Source organism: Gossypium arboreum, chromosome 12, assembly GCF_025698485.1.
Source record: "Gossypium arboreum isolate Shixiya-1 chromosome 12, ASM2569848v2, whole genome shotgun sequence".
Taxonomy (NCBI): Eukaryota; Viridiplantae; Streptophyta; class Magnoliopsida; order Malvales; family Malvaceae; genus Gossypium; species Gossypium arboreum.
In genome coordinates this window covers 119,851,839-119,870,343 of record NC_069081.1, presented here as the reverse complement: position 1 = coordinate 119,870,343, position 18,505 = coordinate 119,851,839, and the positions used below count along the sequence as shown (strand labels likewise).

At 36.3% G+C, this 18,505-nt stretch overlaps 3 protein-coding genes across 3 annotated transcripts; 2 read left to right on the top strand and 1 right to left on the bottom strand.

Moving 5' to 3' along the window:
* The first annotated feature begins 1,554 nt into the window (after positions 1–1,554).
* Positions 1,555–4,481, top strand: LOC108477139 (uncharacterized). Its single transcript, XM_017779596.2, has 3 exons — positions 1,555–1,799; positions 3,075–3,232; positions 4,179–4,481. Exons 1-3 carry the CDS (start codon positions 1,628–1,630, stop codon positions 4,284–4,286), a joined length of 438 nt encoding a protein of 145 aa, XP_017635085.1. The 5' UTR covers positions 1,555–1,627; the 3' UTR covers positions 4,287–4,481.
* A 1,227-nt stretch (positions 4,482–5,708) lies between these two features.
* LOC108479103 (uncharacterized) lies at positions 5,709–13,821 on the top strand. The gene is made up of 5 exons (XM_017781513.2): positions 5,709–6,502; positions 8,186–8,557; positions 8,635–11,311; positions 11,491–13,190; positions 13,338–13,821. Exons 1-4 carry the CDS (start codon positions 6,356–6,358, stop codon positions 13,149–13,151), a joined length of 4,857 nt encoding a protein of 1,618 aa, XP_017637002.2. The 5' UTR covers positions 5,709–6,355; the 3' UTR covers positions 13,152–13,190; positions 13,338–13,821.
* A 496-nt stretch (positions 13,822–14,317) lies between these two features.
* Positions 14,318–17,945, bottom strand: LOC108479104 (rac-like GTP-binding protein ARAC8). Its single transcript, XM_017781515.2, has 8 exons — positions 17,473–17,945; positions 17,119–17,206; positions 16,829–16,938; positions 16,687–16,750; positions 15,638–15,702; positions 15,492–15,557; positions 15,092–15,189; positions 14,318–14,664 (listed from the first exon to the last, which is right to left on the bottom strand). Exons 1-8 carry the CDS (start codon positions 17,575–17,577, stop codon positions 14,625–14,627), a joined length of 636 nt encoding a protein of 211 aa, XP_017637004.1. The 5' UTR covers positions 17,578–17,945; the 3' UTR covers positions 14,318–14,624.
* Between the last annotated feature and the right edge of the window lie 560 nt (positions 17,946–18,505).

Here is an 18,505-nt window from a genome sequence, read left to right as displayed (position 1 = left end):
TTTAAGGGCCGAAAATCAACATACTTACTATAACATAAAACGAGGACCCCACAAATTAACGTAATCTTTTATTATTTCTTGTTCTCATCCTGTTTCATGCAATTATTGCATTTCCTTATATGAATCTATTTACGTTATTTTCCTATGACGTGTTTCTGTAACCTAATTATACTGAGTTTAAAATTATCAAATATATATTTTTGTTATCATAATAATGTTTTTTTTAAATCAAGTATTACAAAGCGGTGGAGATGGAGAAGCAAGTGTTTTGCTTTTATTTCAGCTACTCGGTCGGCGGCTTTGTTTCCTTCTCCAAATTTAAGGGCCCAAAAAATAGAAGAAACAAAATACGACAAGTGTTAGATTCAAACTCGAATAAATATATAATTTAGTTTTAAACAAATTAGGTTAGTAGATTAAGAGTTAAATTTTCAATAATATAATTAATAAATATTAGGTATAATAATAAAATATATTATATTTTTAAGTAGAAAATGTAACATGGACTAAAAATTGATATTTTAAAAGATAATAAAAAAGAGATAAATTATAATAGAGATCGTTCAACTATTATTTTTTTATCACCTAATTATGAAAAGTTACAAAATAATCACTCAACAATTAAAATTTGTATTTTTTGTCACCAGTTGGCTAACTTAAAATAAAAACACAAAAAATCTAAAATATTTGAGTGACAAAAAATGACAAAATTAAATTGTTTTGTTACCATTTTGTAACTTTTCATAGTCGGTAACCAAAAAAGAATAAAAAGCATAATTGGGTGTACTAATATAGTTTATCCAAAAATTGCAACATTATAAAAGATTAAAATGTCTTTGGATGGAGAATTATAAATTTTTGAGTTTTTAAAAATGTTAGTATTTTAGAATTCATCAATTCAAAAGGTTAGGATTTGTAATTGATTTGTTTAGATAAATAACTGATTTTACAAAAGTAGGCTAATGAAATTTTTATAAATTAAAAATAATCATAAAAGAAGAATAATTATATTAAGAATAAATAATGTAAAAAATATTCAATATGTATATCATTATATTTCATAAAAATTATAAATAGTTTTAATAAAATAAAATTTAAAATATTTATTATAATTAAATAAAAATAAATTTTAAGTTAAAATTTTTATTTTATAGTGGGATCATGTGTATTAAATCAAATAAAATTACTATTTATAAGCAATTTTGGAAAACCAATTATTTAGGTAGAATTTGTAAAAGAAATTTAAACTGTTAGAATTCTCTTTAAATTACTCATAAATTTTAAAATCCTCCGATATATTTACCTAAATAAATAAATTCATTTTAGAATTTTAAAACCTTAAATACAAACGAAATCATTTTACAAAATTTTCACCCAAACGTGCTCTTATATTTAAATATAAAAGCCCAAAACCCACATATTACTCTTACAATGGGCCGTGACTTGGGTTCTTAGAACCCCATTAAAATAGAAATGAGCCCGTGACCCCCACGTCAAATCTGGCAATTAGATTTAAATGGGCCGTGGACTGGGCTCTTAAAACCCTATCACATTCCGCAAACACAAGTCTTCCTCACGAAACATTTACACTGTCTCGGCAAAACAGTACTCTAGTGAGAGATTAACCATGTTTCTGTCTAGATTTGTAGGGAGAACAGCTCTCTTGGCTGCTGCTAAATCAGAAAGTTCAGCTGCGACCACCGCCGCCGCCGCATCAGCAGCTGCTCCTACTAATCTCAACCCACTTGAGCAATTTTTTGAGGCTGATAGAAATCCCGAAGATGAAAAACCTGTCTACGGTACATTCTTCGTATGCTTTTCTCTTCTTTTTTTTTTTTTTAATCATGAGTTTCCTTTTCCTTCTCTGTTTCCAATTTCCATTTCTTATTTTCTAGAATAAAGTAAAAGCAATATGGGACTATTGAATACCATATCTTTGAACCTGTTACAATCTTTGAACTTATTCGAATCTGTGGGTTGCTGGTGTTTATTCATCGAGTTCGTGCAATTGAAAGTTTGCCAAATTCACTTTAAGGGCCAGTGTTTCCCCAAGTCGGAGTTAGGACTTGAGAGTCCAAGATAATGCTTTAATTGCTCACACTCTAAAACAAACTACAATTGTAAAGGCATAATTGAATTTTAGATGCCATGTATTAGAATAAACTAGGATAACTGTTGAAAACTTGGTACCTGTTAAAGAATCAACTTTCTTGTACATCATCCCCTAAGTGACTGCTAAATTCTATATTAATAACTGTCAGGCACCTGGGAATTTAGTGCCAATGCTTTTGTTGTCGTTATTGAAGAAATCTTCAAGTCAGCATGCAAGCCACGGATATAATTTTACTTGCCACCTTGGATGAAAGATCTATTTTTATTTGGTTCTTTCTGAAACTGATAAGTCATCTATAGTTTTACTAAATTTGGATTCGAAGTTTATCTATTTGAAGTAGTTTGATGGCTGGTGTTGTGGGATAGATTTCAACTTTGGGATCAGTGTGATAGTTTCATTGGATTTCATTATCTGGTGTTATGTGGTAGTTATGATAGACTGGCCATAAATTACTCATAACAAGATTCTTACAGAAGCCCTCTTTATTTACAGGAATACATTTTCCTTAAGAAGTACAACTTTTTTTTTAATTAACTCCTATGATTGGCTTGAACCTGAAGCTATTCTTTCCACCGAGTCTGTTTAGCTAATAAAGCATTAACAACTGTTGCACTCCTAGAGGAAGGATACACTGATATTGCGGCATTTTTTTTCCCTGTTAAACTTAAACAAGAGATTTGGTTTTCATTTATAACATTTTAATTCATACCGTTTCCTGGATATATTTGCATAGTACTTGGTTATAGACCCGAATCTTTACTTTTCTGTCTTGTTTTGAGTTTCAGCATAATTACACCTAATGGATTTTTCAAAAGAATTTCTTCTTTCCCGAAGACCCTGCCCCTACCCTAAGAAGGGTAGAGCTGCTATTCAAGACCCAATCCAACCCATGTAGTCACCATGCTAATTCTAGTGCTGTTGTGATTTGTTCAATTTCTTCTTAAAATTTCGTTGCTGTCAGGTCGAAGTTGGAAAGCTTCTGAACTGCGTGTAAAGTCCTGGGATGATCTCCATAAACTATGGTATGTTCTGTTGAAAGAGAAAAACATGCTGATGACTCAACGGCAGATGCTTCATGCTCAGAATCTCCGCTTTCCCAATCCAGAACGCATCCCAAAGGTAAAACCCTGTTTCTTCTGCTTGTCATTTGATGTGCTTTGTGACCATTGTTGCTTGAATATCCTCGAGGGTCTGTTTGGATAAGGTATTTCTGGAAGGAAATTCATTTAGTTTGATATTATATGCTTAAAATCCTATTGTCTTGTTTGGTAAAAGCAGTGGAAATTTCAAAACTTGGAGGAATTTTCTGAAGGAAATTGAGTACCTGAAATCCCTCTCTGGAACCCCCATATAAAGATGTGGGTTTTCAAAATTCTTTTAAATATGTCCTCACTTTCGTTTCATATGGTCCACCGTAAAATCCAAAATTCAAAAATTAAAATATCATTTTATTTAACTATGATATACAATTTTATTTCATTGTATTATTAGTGTAACCTATAAACTTTTACAAATATAATTATTCCCATACTGCATTTTTGAAAATTTTATTTTATTTTATCTTTAATATAATTATTCTTTTATATGTATATTTACTCCATGAAAGTCCAAGAGTTTCTTTCTAAATGATATTCATAGAAACAACAAATGCTTGATTTTTTAATGGATGAATTTTAAAAGGCCCTCATTTAAAAGAACTTTGAATTTACAAAATTCCCAATCCAAACACACTGCAAATTGTTTAGATGATTAGACACTAGTTCTAAATGTTTATACTATTGTGAACAAAGTAGCGTTTTTGTAGTTCTTAGTAATAAGTCAGAATGAATGGTTAAAATGTATTAAAATGAAGCAGTCGTGTATGGTTATTCCTTGTAACTACGACTATCGAACAATCAGACTTATTTTTAAATATTTTATAAAATTTACTCTGCATAGGTAATCATGTTTGTTAATACTGAAATTATGTTTGGAATCATTCATGCTTACCAGATTATTAATATTCCTCCACCATTAGGAAGTACCTTTTGTTTACTGGATTTTTTATACTGATTATGAAATTCAGGTAAGGAAGTCGATGTGCCGAATTAAGCAAGTACTTACAGAAAGAGCAATTGAAGACCCTGATCCGAGGAGATCAGCAGAGATGAAGAGGATGATAAATGCGCTGTGATATTGTACTAAACTGCTTATCCCGTTCACTGAAGGCTTTCTATTGTTTTTGTTGGTGGAGATTCGATTCTGACTTGCTATTCCATTATGGCATCAGACATCTTAGGTGTTTAGGAACATAACTAGTGTTTTTGTTTGTTTTGGATGGCACATAATAACTGCTGCTGATGATCTTAAAGGAACTCGGTTTATTTCATATTTCCCTTTTACACTTGGTTTCTATTTTGAAAAATTTCTAACTATGTTAGCCGGATTCCTCACCGAAGTTGTAGTAAAAATATTGAGTATACACAAATGCAATGATCCAGACTGTTCAGTGGCTCAAGCTTTGTCCCCCACACAGACAGACTCGAACTCGATGGAAGAATTGTGCCTTTTTGCCTTTATTTTTAATCTTCCCTGGGGATGCTGACGGTCCACAGTCACAATCAAGTCTAAGCTTGAATCTATTCCAACTGTATTTTCAGAAATTTAAATAAATAAAAATAGATAATAAAATATGAAGGGAGTTGGAAAATGGCAACTGCGAATCCCTGCTACTTCTTACAAGTGGGGATTCGAGAGCAATAGCATTGTTTGTGTTGTGTCCTGTCAAGGCTGCTTAACACACAGCACGGAGTGGTCCCAAATGCCTGAGGGAAAGCGAAAGGGAGAATTGCCATTGCAACGATTTGAAGAATTGGTTTTGTTAGTTTAATGAATAATGCTCTCTGTTTCTGGTCTCACATACTTTCAGGATGATGGATCCCATCCCAACCATAGTCTCCACCATTCTAAAATTCTGTTTCTTTCATTCATTCAAGGCTAGTACTCGACTGATTTGTTTAGGTGAGGACAAAAACTGGTTTAGAAAAAAAATTTTAAGGACCATCCATCCAAACTTGAGCAACCGTAGCCTTTAAACCCAAGAGCAGCGGTTTATTGCCACCTACACCACTGGAAGCGCTGCCCTACCCTACCCTATTATACTACTACTATTAGTTTTGCCTGTTTCCGTTTCTAGATTCAAATTGATGATATTTAATTTGGATTTAAATATTCAACAACTTATATCTGTGATCATCATGCAAAAATTCCATGATTTTTTGAAGGCTATAGAGAATTGTTTATGCTTTGTTTACCCATAAAAGAAAATAATAAAAATTCACTTCTTATTCTTCTTTTAAAAAAATCAACTTGTTTTTATTTTTCTTATGTTGGATGAAAGAATCCAGGAGGGGAGACAACCTTAACTCTTCCTCAAGTAAGAAATTACGAGTTTGCCCTCTTTGAAGCATCACCCGCAATACCCCACACGGGTGGCTTTATCGTCCCCCGCCCTAAAAATCAAAACCCAAAAACCTTAATTTTATCGGCCGTTGAAAATCCCATTTTCCCTCATTACCCCCTCCCAAAAAATAAAAAAAAGTCAAAGGTGCCAAAACAAACACTGATGAGTCAAACACTTTTTAAGTTAATGATCTGAAACGAAATCGAACAAGTCCAGTCCCGTATCCGGAATCCCACACACGTCATTTCATTTCCGTCACAGCACTGTGACTATATCTTGCCCCTCGTTAAGTACTTGCCCGAACTGCCCATCCTATTGCCCGCTCTGCCCTACCATGTAACCCCAAGTACACCTTTCCTTTTGCCGTCTCTCTCTGTCTCTGTCTCTGTCTGTCTCTTTTTTTTTTTCTTCTCTCTCTCTCTCTCTAAAAGTCGATCAAAAACAATTTTTTTTTAATCTCTCTCGATTTTCTCTCTCTTTAATTTTCAATAATCTCTTTTGTTCTTCTATAGATCGAAAGGCGGCTTACAAAATCGGACGCGGTGGATGGATCTGAGATTGAATTAGGTCGGGTAAAAGGCGGAATCGCGATCCAAAGGGAATTAGGGTTTCCGATTTGCGATTGGGGAAATTAGGGTTTGGTTGAGGGGGGATTTTTCTGTAGATGGTAAAAGGTAGGGTTTTGGGCGGATCTAGGGCTCGGAATTGTTGAAAGAAAGGAGAGGAAATTGAAGAGGGGAAAAAGAAGATAGAAATAAGGAGGGGGAATTGATGGTACTCGAAGGGGAAAATGCAAGGCTATGCATGGGCGGGGAGGAGGTGAGGAGAGGAAAAAGGCACGGCACATGTGGACAGTCCCTACACGTTCAACGGCTGTTCTGAGTGGTGATGGTGGTGCTTCTCTCTCTTCTTCTTCTTCTTCATCTACCGTTAATTTCTTTTCAAAGGTATACCTTTTCTTCTGCTTTTATTTGATTTGATTCTATTCATTTTCTTTTCTTTTTAGTTGCTTGTTTTGTTTCGTCTTGTGATTTGATAAGAGAGGTTTTGTCGGATTGATTTGGTGGAAATGAAGAGAGGGGTTCACTTTTGCTTTTGGGATTTTGGTATGGTGGCTTAATTGGTGCCGGATTGTGTGGAAGTACTCCTAATTTTATTGGATTTTTCTTGGCTTGGTTTTGAATCAGCTGGAATATTGATCTGTTGGAAGGCATTTAACTTTTGATCTTTTGGTTGGATTGTTTGGCCGAGGTGTTCGTGTAAGAACTTTTGGCTTGATTTTTGTCGTTGTTCATACAGCGCTCCAGTTGTGGGAAGCGGTGTACTACATTGTAATTTGGGTAATGATTGAGAAGAGTTTGTTTCCTTGGGGCCAATTTACGTTTTTCTCTAACATATCTTTTGTGTGCTAAATTATGATACCAGAACATCCTTTTCTTTTCATATACAAGTTTTTCTATAGACGATACGGTCCTTCCATTGACTTGTCTGAAATTTATAATTGTGGACTTCTAGTAGCAGTCGCTTAGCATGCTTTGGATGTTTTACTTTCACCCAATATGTTGGAGTTATGGACAGGGGGAGTGTTGGGAAATGATAGAGAAATTTCGGTCCAGATAGATCAATGTATATATGTTGATCATGGGAATTTCCCTACCATCAAGGAGTGTTAAGGAGAAGAAATCACCAGCGTTATTGTTGTTCAGAATATTGGGAAGTTTCCAAAGTGTGGACAGGTCGAATCATGAAATTTGTTGATAAAGAATTAGTTTCTGGTTCATCATTTGCTCTTAAGTTGTATTATAATAGATACTGAGAAGTATTTTGCCATTTGATGTAGATTTACTGAAGAGAAGTATTTGTTTCATGAATTTGTTTAAAAGTGGCCAGTCATGCTCTATATGGTGTATATGCCTCTTTTCTGTACATATGAATCTCAGAAGTCTTTCTTGTCTAATAAAGCTGGATTACTGGACTCAGACTAGATCTGAGTGGTTGAATGACTTGCTAATTCAACTTCTCCTTGGTTGTTGCTGTAAAATATCTTTAGATATATATGAACTACTATAATTCCTTCCTGCTATTGTTGAAGTTTGATGGCTTAGGGATAATTAATTTGCAATTTTCTCGTAAATTGAATTTTAGTAGATTTATTTCTTACATTGTGAAACTATGGTTTGATATCTATAGAAGCTTTGTAAATTTACTGAAGAAAAACTTGTTTGTTTTGTGAATTTATTTAGAAACTGACTGATCATACCCTAAATGGTGTTATTATTTGCATCTTTATCTATACATATGCTTTTCAAAAGTCCTTATCTAATAAAACTGGATTATTGGAATCACAACAGATCTGAATAGCTGAATTTCTTGCTATTTGCTAGTAGAGGGTTGTTCTTGGAGTTGTTTCTGTCTGTGTTAAATTACCTGCACTGCTTCCTTTGGGTGGCTTAGTCTTTGAAGCCAAGAGTTGGTGGCTTTTAGAAACAACTGAGTGGGTTACAATCTGGGTTTTTGATCAAGCATTTTTTTTCATAGTACAAATTGCTTTATTTTTTCACTGATAAAAAATTACATACACGGTTGGATGTTCACTAAGTTACTGACATAGCCTGTTTTGCTACCAATAGGATGGACGTAAGATCAGTGTTGGTGACTGTGCTCTCTTCAAACCGCCTGAAGATTCTCCACCTTTCATTGGAATAATTCGTTGTCTAACTGCTGGGAAAGAAAACAAGTTAAAGTTGTGTGTAAATTGGCTTTATCGACCTGCTGAAGTAAAGCTTGGCAAAGGCCTCCTGTTGGAAGCTGCGCCAAACGAAATCTTTTATTCCTTCCATAAGGATGAGATTCCTGCTGCATCTTTACTCCATCCGTGTAAAGTTGCATTCCTTCCTAAAGACGTTGAACTTCCATCAGGGATTTGCTCATTTGTGTGCCGGCGAGTTTATGACATTACAAACAAGTGTTTATGGTGGCTAACCGATCAAGATTATATTAATGTGAGTTCTAGCTGCTCCTTCATATGTCTTATTAATGTTGTACCCTTTTTATTGATATTTTCTTCTTATATTTTCAGGAACTACAAGAAGAAGTAGATCAGCTGTTGTATAAGACGCGCTTAGAGATGCATGCAACAGTGCAGCAGGGTGGCCGTTCTCCAAAGCCAATAAATGGTCCGACGTCAACATCACAGTTAAAACCTGGTTCAGATAGCGTACAGAACAGTGCTTCCTCATTTCCTTCTCAGGGTAAGGGGAAAAAGAGGGAGCGTGGGGATCAAGGCTTCGAGCCTGTCAAAAGGGAACGTACTAGTAAAATGGATGATGGGGATTCTGGTCATGGTAGACCAGAAGTTAATCTAAAATCTGAGATTGCTAAAATTACTGAAAAGGGGGGACTAGAAGATTATGCAGGAGTTGAGAAATTGGTTCAACTCATGGTGTCTGAGAGAAATGAGAAGAAAATAGATTTGGTGAGCCGGTCAATGCTTGCTGGTGTCATAGCAGCTACAGATAAGTTTGACTGTCTTAGCCATTTTGTTCAGCTCAGAGGGTTGCCTGTTTTTGATGAATGGCTCCAGGAAGTCCACAAAGGGAAGATTGGAGATGGTAGCGGCTCCAAGGATGATAGATCAGTTGATGATTTTCTTTTAACCTTACTCCGAGCTCTTGATAAGCTACCTGTAAATCTTACAGCTCTGCAGATGTGTAACATTGGCAAGTCTGTGAATCATTTGCGTACTCATAAGAATATAGAAATACAGAAGAAAGCAAGGAGTTTAGTTGATACATGGAAAAAACGAGTAGAGGCTGAGATGGATGCCAAGTGTGGTTCAAATCAGGGTGTTCCGTGGTCTGCTAGAGCTCGTCTCTCTGATGTTTCTCACAGTGGAAGCAAGCACTCTGGATCATCTGATGTTGCCATGAAGAGTTCAGTAACCCAACTTTCTGCCTCTAAAACTGGTTCGGTTAAGCTTGCTCAAGGGGAGATCACGACCAAGTCTGCTTCTGCATCACCAGGGCCTGTGAAGGCAGCAACATCACCTGCCTCAGCCAGTACAAACTTAAAAGATGGGCAGGCACGAAATGCTGCTGTTGTTGGCACCTCTGACCCTCAAACTACCACTCGGGATGAAAAAAGCAGCAGTTCTAGTCAGTCCCACAACAATAGTCAGTCTTGTTCTAGTGATCATGGGAAGACTGGGGGAGTTTCTGGAAAGGAGGATGCAAGAAGTTCTGCAGCTGGTTCAGGAATAGTGGCTAAGATCTCAGGTAGTTCTTCACGGCACCGGAAATCCATTAATGGTTTCCCAGGTCCATCAGGAGCTCAAAGGGAAGCTGGATCAAGCAAAAATTCTTCATTGCATAGAAATCCTGCTTCAGAAAAAGTATCACAGTCTGGTTTAACATGTGAAAAGTTAACTGATCCTCCTACAGCTGAGGGTAATAGTCATAAGTTCATTGTTAAGATCCCAAATAGAGGTAGAAGTCCTGCACAAAGTGCCAGTGGAGGATCTCTTGAAGATCATCCAGTCATGAATAGCAGAGCTTCTTCTCCTGTGCTTTCAGAGAAACATGAGCAATTAGATCGTAACATGAAGGAGAAAAGTGAGAGTTATCGGGCAAATGTTGCCACTGATGTGAATACCGAATCTTGGCAGAGCAATGACTTCAAAGATGTGCTGACTGGGTCTGATGAGGGAGATGGTTCACCTGCAGCTGTTCATGATGAGGAAAACTGTAGGACTGGAGAAGATGCTAGGAAAACAACTGAAGTTACAAAAACTGCTTCCTCATCTTCTGGAAATGAACTTAAATCAGGGAAACTGCAAGATGCTTCTTTTAGTTCTATAAATGCTCTAATTGATAGTTGTGCTAAGTACGCCGAAGCAAATGAGTGCTTGCCAGTTGGGGATGATGCTGGAATGAATTTGCTTGCTAGTGTGGCTACTGGAGACTTCTCTAAGTCAGATGGGGCTTCACCGATTGATTCTCCACAAAGAAATACCCCTCTTGTTGAGCATTCTTCCACAGGCAATGAAACTAAATTAAAACCTTCTTCGGGGGATGAGGTTGTTCAAAATCGGAATCAGTCTGTTGAGGGTACAGATGATGAGCATCTAAAGCAGGGTGTTGCTGCTGGTAATTCATGGCCTAAAAATGCAGAAAGCAAGACTGGTTCCTCTCTAGAGAAATTAGGAGGAGAGCCGAATGAGCATTTAACTTCATCTTTGCCGAAGATTGCAGATCAGTGTCCTGAAAATGGTAAATTAAAGGAAATTGTGATGGCTGCTTTAGTCAATCTGCCTTCTGCATGCACTGTGGAGAAAACTACTGATATTGATGATTCCAAAGAGCGCTTGGATAAAAAGTCTGATGAAGTGGACGATGATTGCTGTTTGGATGCTAAACAAAAGGGGAGCACTTCTGCGGTAAATGAAGAGGTCATTGATCCAGGTGTAAAAGTGGAGAAAGAAGTGGTTGAAGGTTCATCATCTGTACCTTCTATTGAAGTTGATGCGGATAATAACAAGAAAAATGTCACTGAAGATTCAGAGAGAAGTTCACAGACTCATCAGAAGGCAAATGTTTTTGGGCATTCCATCAAAGGAACAGATAAAGAAGCACTGCCTCCTGGTCCTTCCGGAGATACAGTTTTGGAACATGTTGATGAAGTGAAGGCTGAGAAGGATGTTGAGACTGATGCACCGAGTTATGCCAGTCACAATGAGAAACAAAAACCTGAGTTGGAAAGTAATGCTTCTCTGATCATTGATGTCCTTATTAAGTTTGAAGCACTTGTTATTTATTATTTTAAGCTTTTGTTTTGCGTTCCTTTATTACTATTATTATTATTATTATTATTATTATTATTATTATTATTATTTTGTCATTATTAAACTGATAATTAAATTGAATATGTTTTGGTTCAGTTGTTACTGCCCAGAAAGGTGAGCACGTGCAGGAGAACTTAGAATGTAGTGAGGGTCATGAAGCACATGGTAGACCATCTCCTTGTAAGGCATTGTCAGAAACAGAACAAACTAAGAGGCCAAGGGCATCTAAGGTGACTGGTGTAGAAGCAGATGAAGCAGAAGAATGCACATCAATCACTACAGATACTCCTGCTACAGGTGTTGCTGATACAGATGCTAAAGTAGAATTCGACTTGAATGAGGACTTCAATGCAGATGATGGGAAATTCTTGGAATCAAATAATGTGACAGCTCCTGTCCAATTAATTAGCTCATTGCCTTTCCCTGTTTCTTCCGTGTCTAGCAGCCTTCCTGCTTCTATTACTATTGCTGCTGCTGCTAAAGGCCCCTTTGTTCCCCCACAGGACCTGCTGAGGACTAAAGGGGCACTCGGTTGGAAGGGATCAGCTGCTACAAGTGCGTTTCGGCCAGCTGAACCCAGAAAAAGTCTAGATATGCCTCTGGGTACAAATAATGCTTCCATTCCTGATGCCACTACCGGAAAACAGTGTCGTCCTCCATTGGATATTGATTTGAATGTACCTGATGAGAGAGTCCTTGAGGATCTTGCTTTTCAAAGTTCTACCCAGGGCACAGACTCTGCACTAGACCTTTCAAATAATCGTGATTTCAAATGTGGGTTGGTTGGTTCGGCACCCGTTCGCTCTTCTGGTGGACTTGATCTTGATTTGAACAGAGTTGATGAACCTGCTGATTTGGGTAATCACTCAACTGGAAATAGTCGCAGAATAGATGCCCCTATGCATCCAATAAAATCATCAGTTGGTATTCTTAATGGTGAGGCAAGTTTCCGCAGGGACTTTGATTTGAACAATGGACCTGCTGTTGATGAGGCGAGTGCTGAACCATCACTATTTAGCCATCATAATAGAAACAGCAACGTGCTATCTCAAGCACCAGTTCCCAGCCTGCAGATAAACAATGCTGAGATGGCAAATTTCTCGTCATGGTTTCCTACAGGGAATACATACTCAGCTGTTACTATTCCATCAATTTTGCCTGATAGGGAACAACCTTTTCCAATTGTTGCAACTGGTGGAACACAAAGGGTGTTGGGTCCCCCTACTGGTGCCACCCCTTTTAATCCTGATGTCTATAGGGCACCTGTGTTGTCATCTTCACCAGCAGTGCCCTTTCCATCAACTCCTTTCCAATATCCTGTGTTTCCCTTTGGAACAACTTTTCCTCTTCCTTCAACCAGCTTTTCTGGCAGTTCAACAACTTATGCTGATTCATCTTCTGGTGGGAGGTTTTGTTTTCCCCCAGTCCATTCACAATTGTTAGGACCTGCTGGCACTGTTCCATGCCATTACACAAGGCCCTATGTTGTTAACCTTCCGGACAGTAGTTATAATAGTAGTGCTGAGAGTGGAAGGAAGTGGGGAAGGCAAGGTCTAGATTTAAATGCAGGGCCTGGAGGTCCAGACATTGAAGGAAGAGATGAGACAGCACCTCTTGCATCTCGGCATCTGTCTGTTGCCAGTTCTCAGGCCCTGGCAGAGGAACAAGCAAGAATGTATCAGGTGCCAGGTGGGGTTTTGAAAAGGAAGGAACCTGAGGGAGGATGGGATGGATACAAGCAATCTTCATGGCAGTAGCATCCTTAGATGTCACTGTTTAGTGGCCCATTAAAGCTTGTGAGTCATTTAGTTTCTTCTCAGCTTCTTTTGACAAATTCTCCATTTTTCTTCTCCCCATTTTACTATTTCTATACCTACTAGGGAGAAAATTGATATTAGAACTAGGGAATTTTTTATTGACTAATTTGATGTATTCTTTTTCAGTTCTTCAAGGATGGGCATTGGCTAACCCCCAGAGGTCTTCTGACCTGTGTTTGCTTAGAGGATGGGTGGTAAGTGAGCCATTTGATGTTTGTTCATAGTCTCCAACCCCCCACCTTTTCAGCGTATCGACTGTACCGTAAAAGAATCTGTTCGGGGTGTATTCAAGCTTTGTTCCTTGAATTTGTTCTGGACACAGATCATTTTCCCTTTGTAGATATTATAACTGTTGGAAATCATGCCCATATGTTGCCCAGACATTAGAAATTGGTGCCCATACTGCTTTTTAGTGCATATCTTTCTTGACTTTTTTTTTTCTTTCACTTTTTAATTTTCTTTTTCATTTTCTTTTCCAATTAAAGTGGTCACCGAATTTTGATACTGAAGCCTTTTTTCTGATGTGGCATGACTTGGTTGCTGTGGTTGATGATGTATTCATATATTTTATTTAATTGATAAACTCTAATTGTAGTTGCTACAGTTTTAATTGGTGTCAGCTTTGCTTGCTATGAAATATTATTAGAATGTAATGGAGGCAGTAAGACTGAGTGCATACACTAGAGTGGGCAAGTAATATTTGATCATTCATCCTTTTCCATTGCGTTCATATATTTGGTGTTGATTTGAGTAGTAGGCAAAGCCAAGCCCTTTCTGGAATCTGGAGCTTGCGGTGAGCCATTGACATATTCACATCAAATTTCCATGTTTCGATTTCTACATGTCCCATATCCATTTGGAAAACAGAATATTCTGAAGACAATGCAACTGTTCTGTTCTGTACGAGTATTAGTGTCCTTGTTTGTGCTTGACCCACGTCAGTCTTAACAGCATCGAGCAAAATCATGACGCACGTCGAATTGGTTATTAAGTTTACGCACCAGAAAATAATAATTGGGTCTTCTCTTGAACGTAAAGACGTGCAATTCCGATATCGATAATCATTCCTTGACTTCAATTACAGCAAAAACTGTTCTCATCATCCATTTCCTCCGCATTGGGAATGTTTATGAATATATAATATAAAAACTTCAATTGTAAGATGACATAACTCAAAGCACACTTGTGTTTTTCTTTTTCATGCATAAAACCACAAGTCCATTAAGCTTTAACTCTATACAAGAAATCACTATAGTAAATTAGCATCAGAATTAAAGCGTAAGATTAAAAATAAATCTGTATGCTAAAAGCGTTGCATGATAAACAAGCCGACTTGATCCTGATTGTCTAAAAAGAATCTCTAGGTAGCAAGAGGAACACAAGCATTTGATTTTTGACTGAAGCCAATCTGTCTCATTTAGCAGGCACAAAGTTCCTCCCGCAGAAGACATTTCTGCAATTTGAATGAATGGAAAGGAGATCATGTCCTGGATATTGTTGCTTCCGGATTAAACAAATACACAGTAATCGCACAGTTCTTACACATCCGTACACGATATGTCAAGATGCAACTGGTTAAGTCTCACACTCAAGTTTGAAAGTTTTGTTACTTGCATTTGATTTAATTGAATACAACAAATCACTTCAATAGCTAATAATTTAGTGAGCTTCGAAGCAAGAGAATGCAGAACACAGAAATGATTCAATTATTAGGGGATTCTTAGTTTCGCTTGTTGATAACACAAAGACCAAATGTGCCATGTCATATCTAAGCTACTCAGTATCAAGTATGCATACTAATTCAAAAGCTTTAAATTTCATATGTTAAGACTATCAGATAATGACAAGCACCCAAAACTTTAATAAGAGAGAATACTGACATTAGACATCCTCGACTTGGCTTTTTCTTCTTCTCCTTCTGTTTTTGGGGTGGCTTGATCACAACTTTGATTGCAGCATCAAAAACTGCTTTCACGTTCTGCACAAGCAAAATCATAACTGAAAAGCTCCATGCTACTTGTAAAACAACGCATCAATCTTTTTTAGACTGGCATAACACCAGGATCTGAGCCTAAAGTATGGAAGCTCCAAAGACAAGTTTGAGATAGGATCTTTATGTTAGTGACATGACGTGATGCATGTCAACAGATAAAGAGTTAACAAGTGACCAAGATCGAAGAGTTCATGTCTATAAACCAATTTCCACCAAGAACTCCTCCTTAAGAGACTCAAGTCTCCCTAGGTCATTAATAAAGAGTAGTTACCAAACTTTTTTCATACCTGCTGAGTTTTTGAGCTGCACTCAATGTAATAAGCAGCACCTATCTGTTTGCAGAGCTCCTCACCCTGTTTTTCATAAGATGGTTAAAGTACAAAAACGCTAATAACATCTATATTACAAATTCTACCTGTAAGAGGTATCACACCTGTGCAGTGCTAACCGGCAGCAAGCCAGGATGATCAGCCAGATAATGTTTATCCTCACGAAGATCTATTTGTCCATTTAAAAAAAAAAAGAAATTAGTACATTATCTAGCAAATGATCACGTAAAAATTGCAATGTTGCCTATAGTACTAAATTAACTTTTAAAGGCTCCTTTATAAAAAACATGGATCATTCAAATACCAATTCAAAAGGGCGCATTAAAAGTTTCAGGTTAAAAAATTTCCGTTCAGAAGATGCAAGAACTCGCAATTTCTATTTCTATATGAGAGCACTAAACAGTCCATTTGGTCAATTAGCTGGAGAAGTAGTCTGTCCAGTAGAATTTAAAATATGCAACATCAACATAAGGTGAAAACAATGGAGAAAAGAAGATACTAAGATTTAACTGGAAGTGTCACTAAATTGTGGACTTGATATTGAAGTAATCAAGGACTTGTGCAGAAGCAATTGACAACTATTCTCTAAACTATTTGCCTTCAACATTGCATTTAATTTTTCGATGAGCATGACCACTTTTAGATCAAAACAACACAAAACTACCTCATGATATTCGAGCAAGCTAGAGTTCAGGCCTATGATTATAATAAAATAGCATTGGATTTCCACCTACCAAGGTTTGAAAAACAAATTTCACTCAAGGGAATATTTTTCTGTTCATTTGTTCTCTCAAGTCTTAGTAGTCTATATCCTACCTTTCTTCCATCTCTACGAGATGCATGACTTCAGTTAGACCAAATCTCTAGTACATCAAGTAGTTTCCAAACAAAATTTTTGCACTACACACATCAATCAGTGCCACTTCCACTACCTCTTAATTTATTGCATGAGTTAATTGCACCAGACATCCCATAACTATTAGTCTATGAGCCCCATTCTAAATATTACTCCAATCTCCAATTTCATGCAGATATCATTTAAGTAGTTTTTAAACTATCTGGTGATGCAACTCTACTACAAAGTCTAGAATGTGAAAAACTAAATTAAGATCTAGTTTCACTAAAAATGCTAGTGATGTAATTGCAGAATTACCCAATTTGGTGCCAACCAGAACCACAGGGACGCCTGGGGCATAATGCTGAAGTTCAGGAATCCACTGTCACCAAAGAATTGCAGAATATTAACATAAGATATCACAAATGTTGAAAGGAGTTGAATATCCAAGATAATTCACCTTTTTTAGTATGTTCTCATAGCTTGCTCGACTAACTAATGAGAAAGCTAGGACAAAGACATCTGCACCTCTGTAGCTCAATGGCCTTAGTCTGTTGTAATCCTCTTGTCCTATAAAAATGTTATCAATCAATACTTGAAAACAAGTTTAAATTTTAAGAAAATGTTTATCAAATTTCACTTTAAAAAGAAACAAAAAACTTTGATGAGAAAATTCAATGCCATACTGACTGTAAATTGGAGCTTCAAACATAAAACTTAAAGCATAAAACGTCAAAGTAGAATTGATACCAGCCGTGTCCCAAAGACCTAAGTTCACAGTTGTGCCTTCAACTACAACGTTGGCACTGAAGTTATCAAAAACTGTTGGTATGTAATCCTGATAACAAAGCACAGTAAAACCCCAGATTCAAACACTAAAAGAACAAGAGAAACCCAGATGAGAAAATTCAGCTAAGTTGTAAGAACCCCAAAAGGACATACTTTTGATGATCATGAATAAGTAAGCTAGAAGCATGTTCAGAACTATAAAGCTAGAGTCTTTACATGAAAAAAAAAGAATAAATGGAAACTTTAGCAGCAAAAATCTAAAAAACAAGATATATACCCAGAGAGATAAGAAAAGAGGAAAAAATAAGAACATACTGTCGGGAACTTGTTACTTGTATAGCAAATAAGCATGCAAGTCTTGCCAACAGCTCCATCTCCAACTGTTACACATTTGATAAATCTTGAAGCGCTTGAAGCCATTGAAACACAAAACAATAAAGCAAATACAGAAAAAAAAAAAAAGAAAAAGAAAAAAGCTTGGGTAGTTTTGATGGATGGATAAATTTATGATCTTTTTTAGTTGGATTTTGGATTTAGAGACAAAGAGTGTGAGAGAGAAGAGTGGGGTGGATCACATGATTCTCACTCATTTCACTTCTTCTCTATCAATTCTATTACTACTCTTACTACTTTTTTCTTTCTTTCTTGACAATGGAGATTGTGAATTTATTGCACAACTCCAGATTTTGTTTTAGTGTTAATATTTCTTCTTTGAATTATGCATAATTTACTTCTTTCTTCCTTATCCACTTTTCATTTTTGAAGTTGAGTAATATAGGGGTTAAGAGCTTTTAAAAGATAATATAATAATAAGCTCAAAGTATTTTTTGGTTTCTAATTTTCTATTGAGTAAATTGCACGGTTATTAGATTATTAGTAAATTTATATTTTAGTCACTTAACTTCAGATGTTATAAAATAGTCATTAAACTATTCGAAAGTTTTCGTTTAAGTGAAGTTGAGTGACTAAACCATAGACATACTAATAGTTTAGTGACATTGGGTACAATTTACCCTTTTTATTATAGATTAGTGATTTTTATTATGTTATTAATATTATTAAGTGATTTCCATCACCTAATATAATTTTATCACACAAAGAAATTCAAAAAAGAAAATTGGGTTCTATTTTGAGGAAAGCAACACATAAAGACACAGACACCATCAATTTTTTTTTCTTTTTTGGCACGTTGTTTAAGGAGAAAAGAAAAACTCTAGGCTTTTCAACAATTTGACGTGATGAATATTATTTAAATGATGAAATTAAACACATTTAATAATTAATAAATGTATAATTATTTTTTAAAATGAAAGATTGAATCGGTCGATAGTTATATCCCACATAATGA

What these genes read in the sequence shown, in the direction of transcription:
- LOC108477139 (XM_017779596.2), top strand. Translation starts at nt 1,628, where the DNA reads ATGTTTCTGTCTAGATTTGTAGGGAGAACAGCTCTCTTGGCTGCTGCT. An exon ending in AGATGAAAAACCTGTCTACG is followed by an intron (nt 1,800 to 3,074) that starts GTACATTCTTCG and finishes CGTTGCTGTCAG; the next exon opens with GTCGAAGTTGGAAAGCTTCT. An exon ending in ATCCAGAACGCATCCCAAAG is followed by an intron (nt 3,233 to 4,178) that starts GTAAAACCCTGT and finishes TATGAAATTCAG; the next exon opens with GTAAGGAAGTCGATGTGCCG.
- LOC108479103 (XM_017781513.2), top strand. Translation starts at nt 6,356, where the DNA reads ATGCATGGGCGGGGAGGAGGTGAGGAGAGGAAAAAGGCACGGCACATG. An exon ending in CCGTTAATTTCTTTTCAAAG is followed by an intron (nt 6,503 to 8,185) that starts GTATACCTTTTC and finishes TGCTACCAATAG; the next exon opens with GATGGACGTAAGATCAGTGT. An exon ending in CCGATCAAGATTATATTAAT is followed by an intron (nt 8,558 to 8,634) that starts GTGAGTTCTAGC and finishes TTATATTTTCAG; the next exon opens with GAACTACAAGAAGAAGTAGA.
- LOC108479104 (XM_017781515.2), bottom strand. Translation starts at nt 17,577, where the DNA reads ATGGCTTCAAGCGCTTCAAGATTTATCAAATGTGTAACAGTTGGAGAT. An exon ending in TCTGGTTGGCACCAAATTGG is followed by an intron (nt 15,703 to 16,686) that starts GTAATTCTGCAA and finishes ATGGACAAATAG; the next exon opens with ATCTTCGTGAGGATAAACAT. An exon ending in CCAAGTCGAGGATGTCTAAT is followed by an intron (nt 14,665 to 15,091) that starts GTCAGTATTCTC and finishes TTCAAATTGCAG; the next exon opens with AAATGTCTTCTGCGGGAGGA.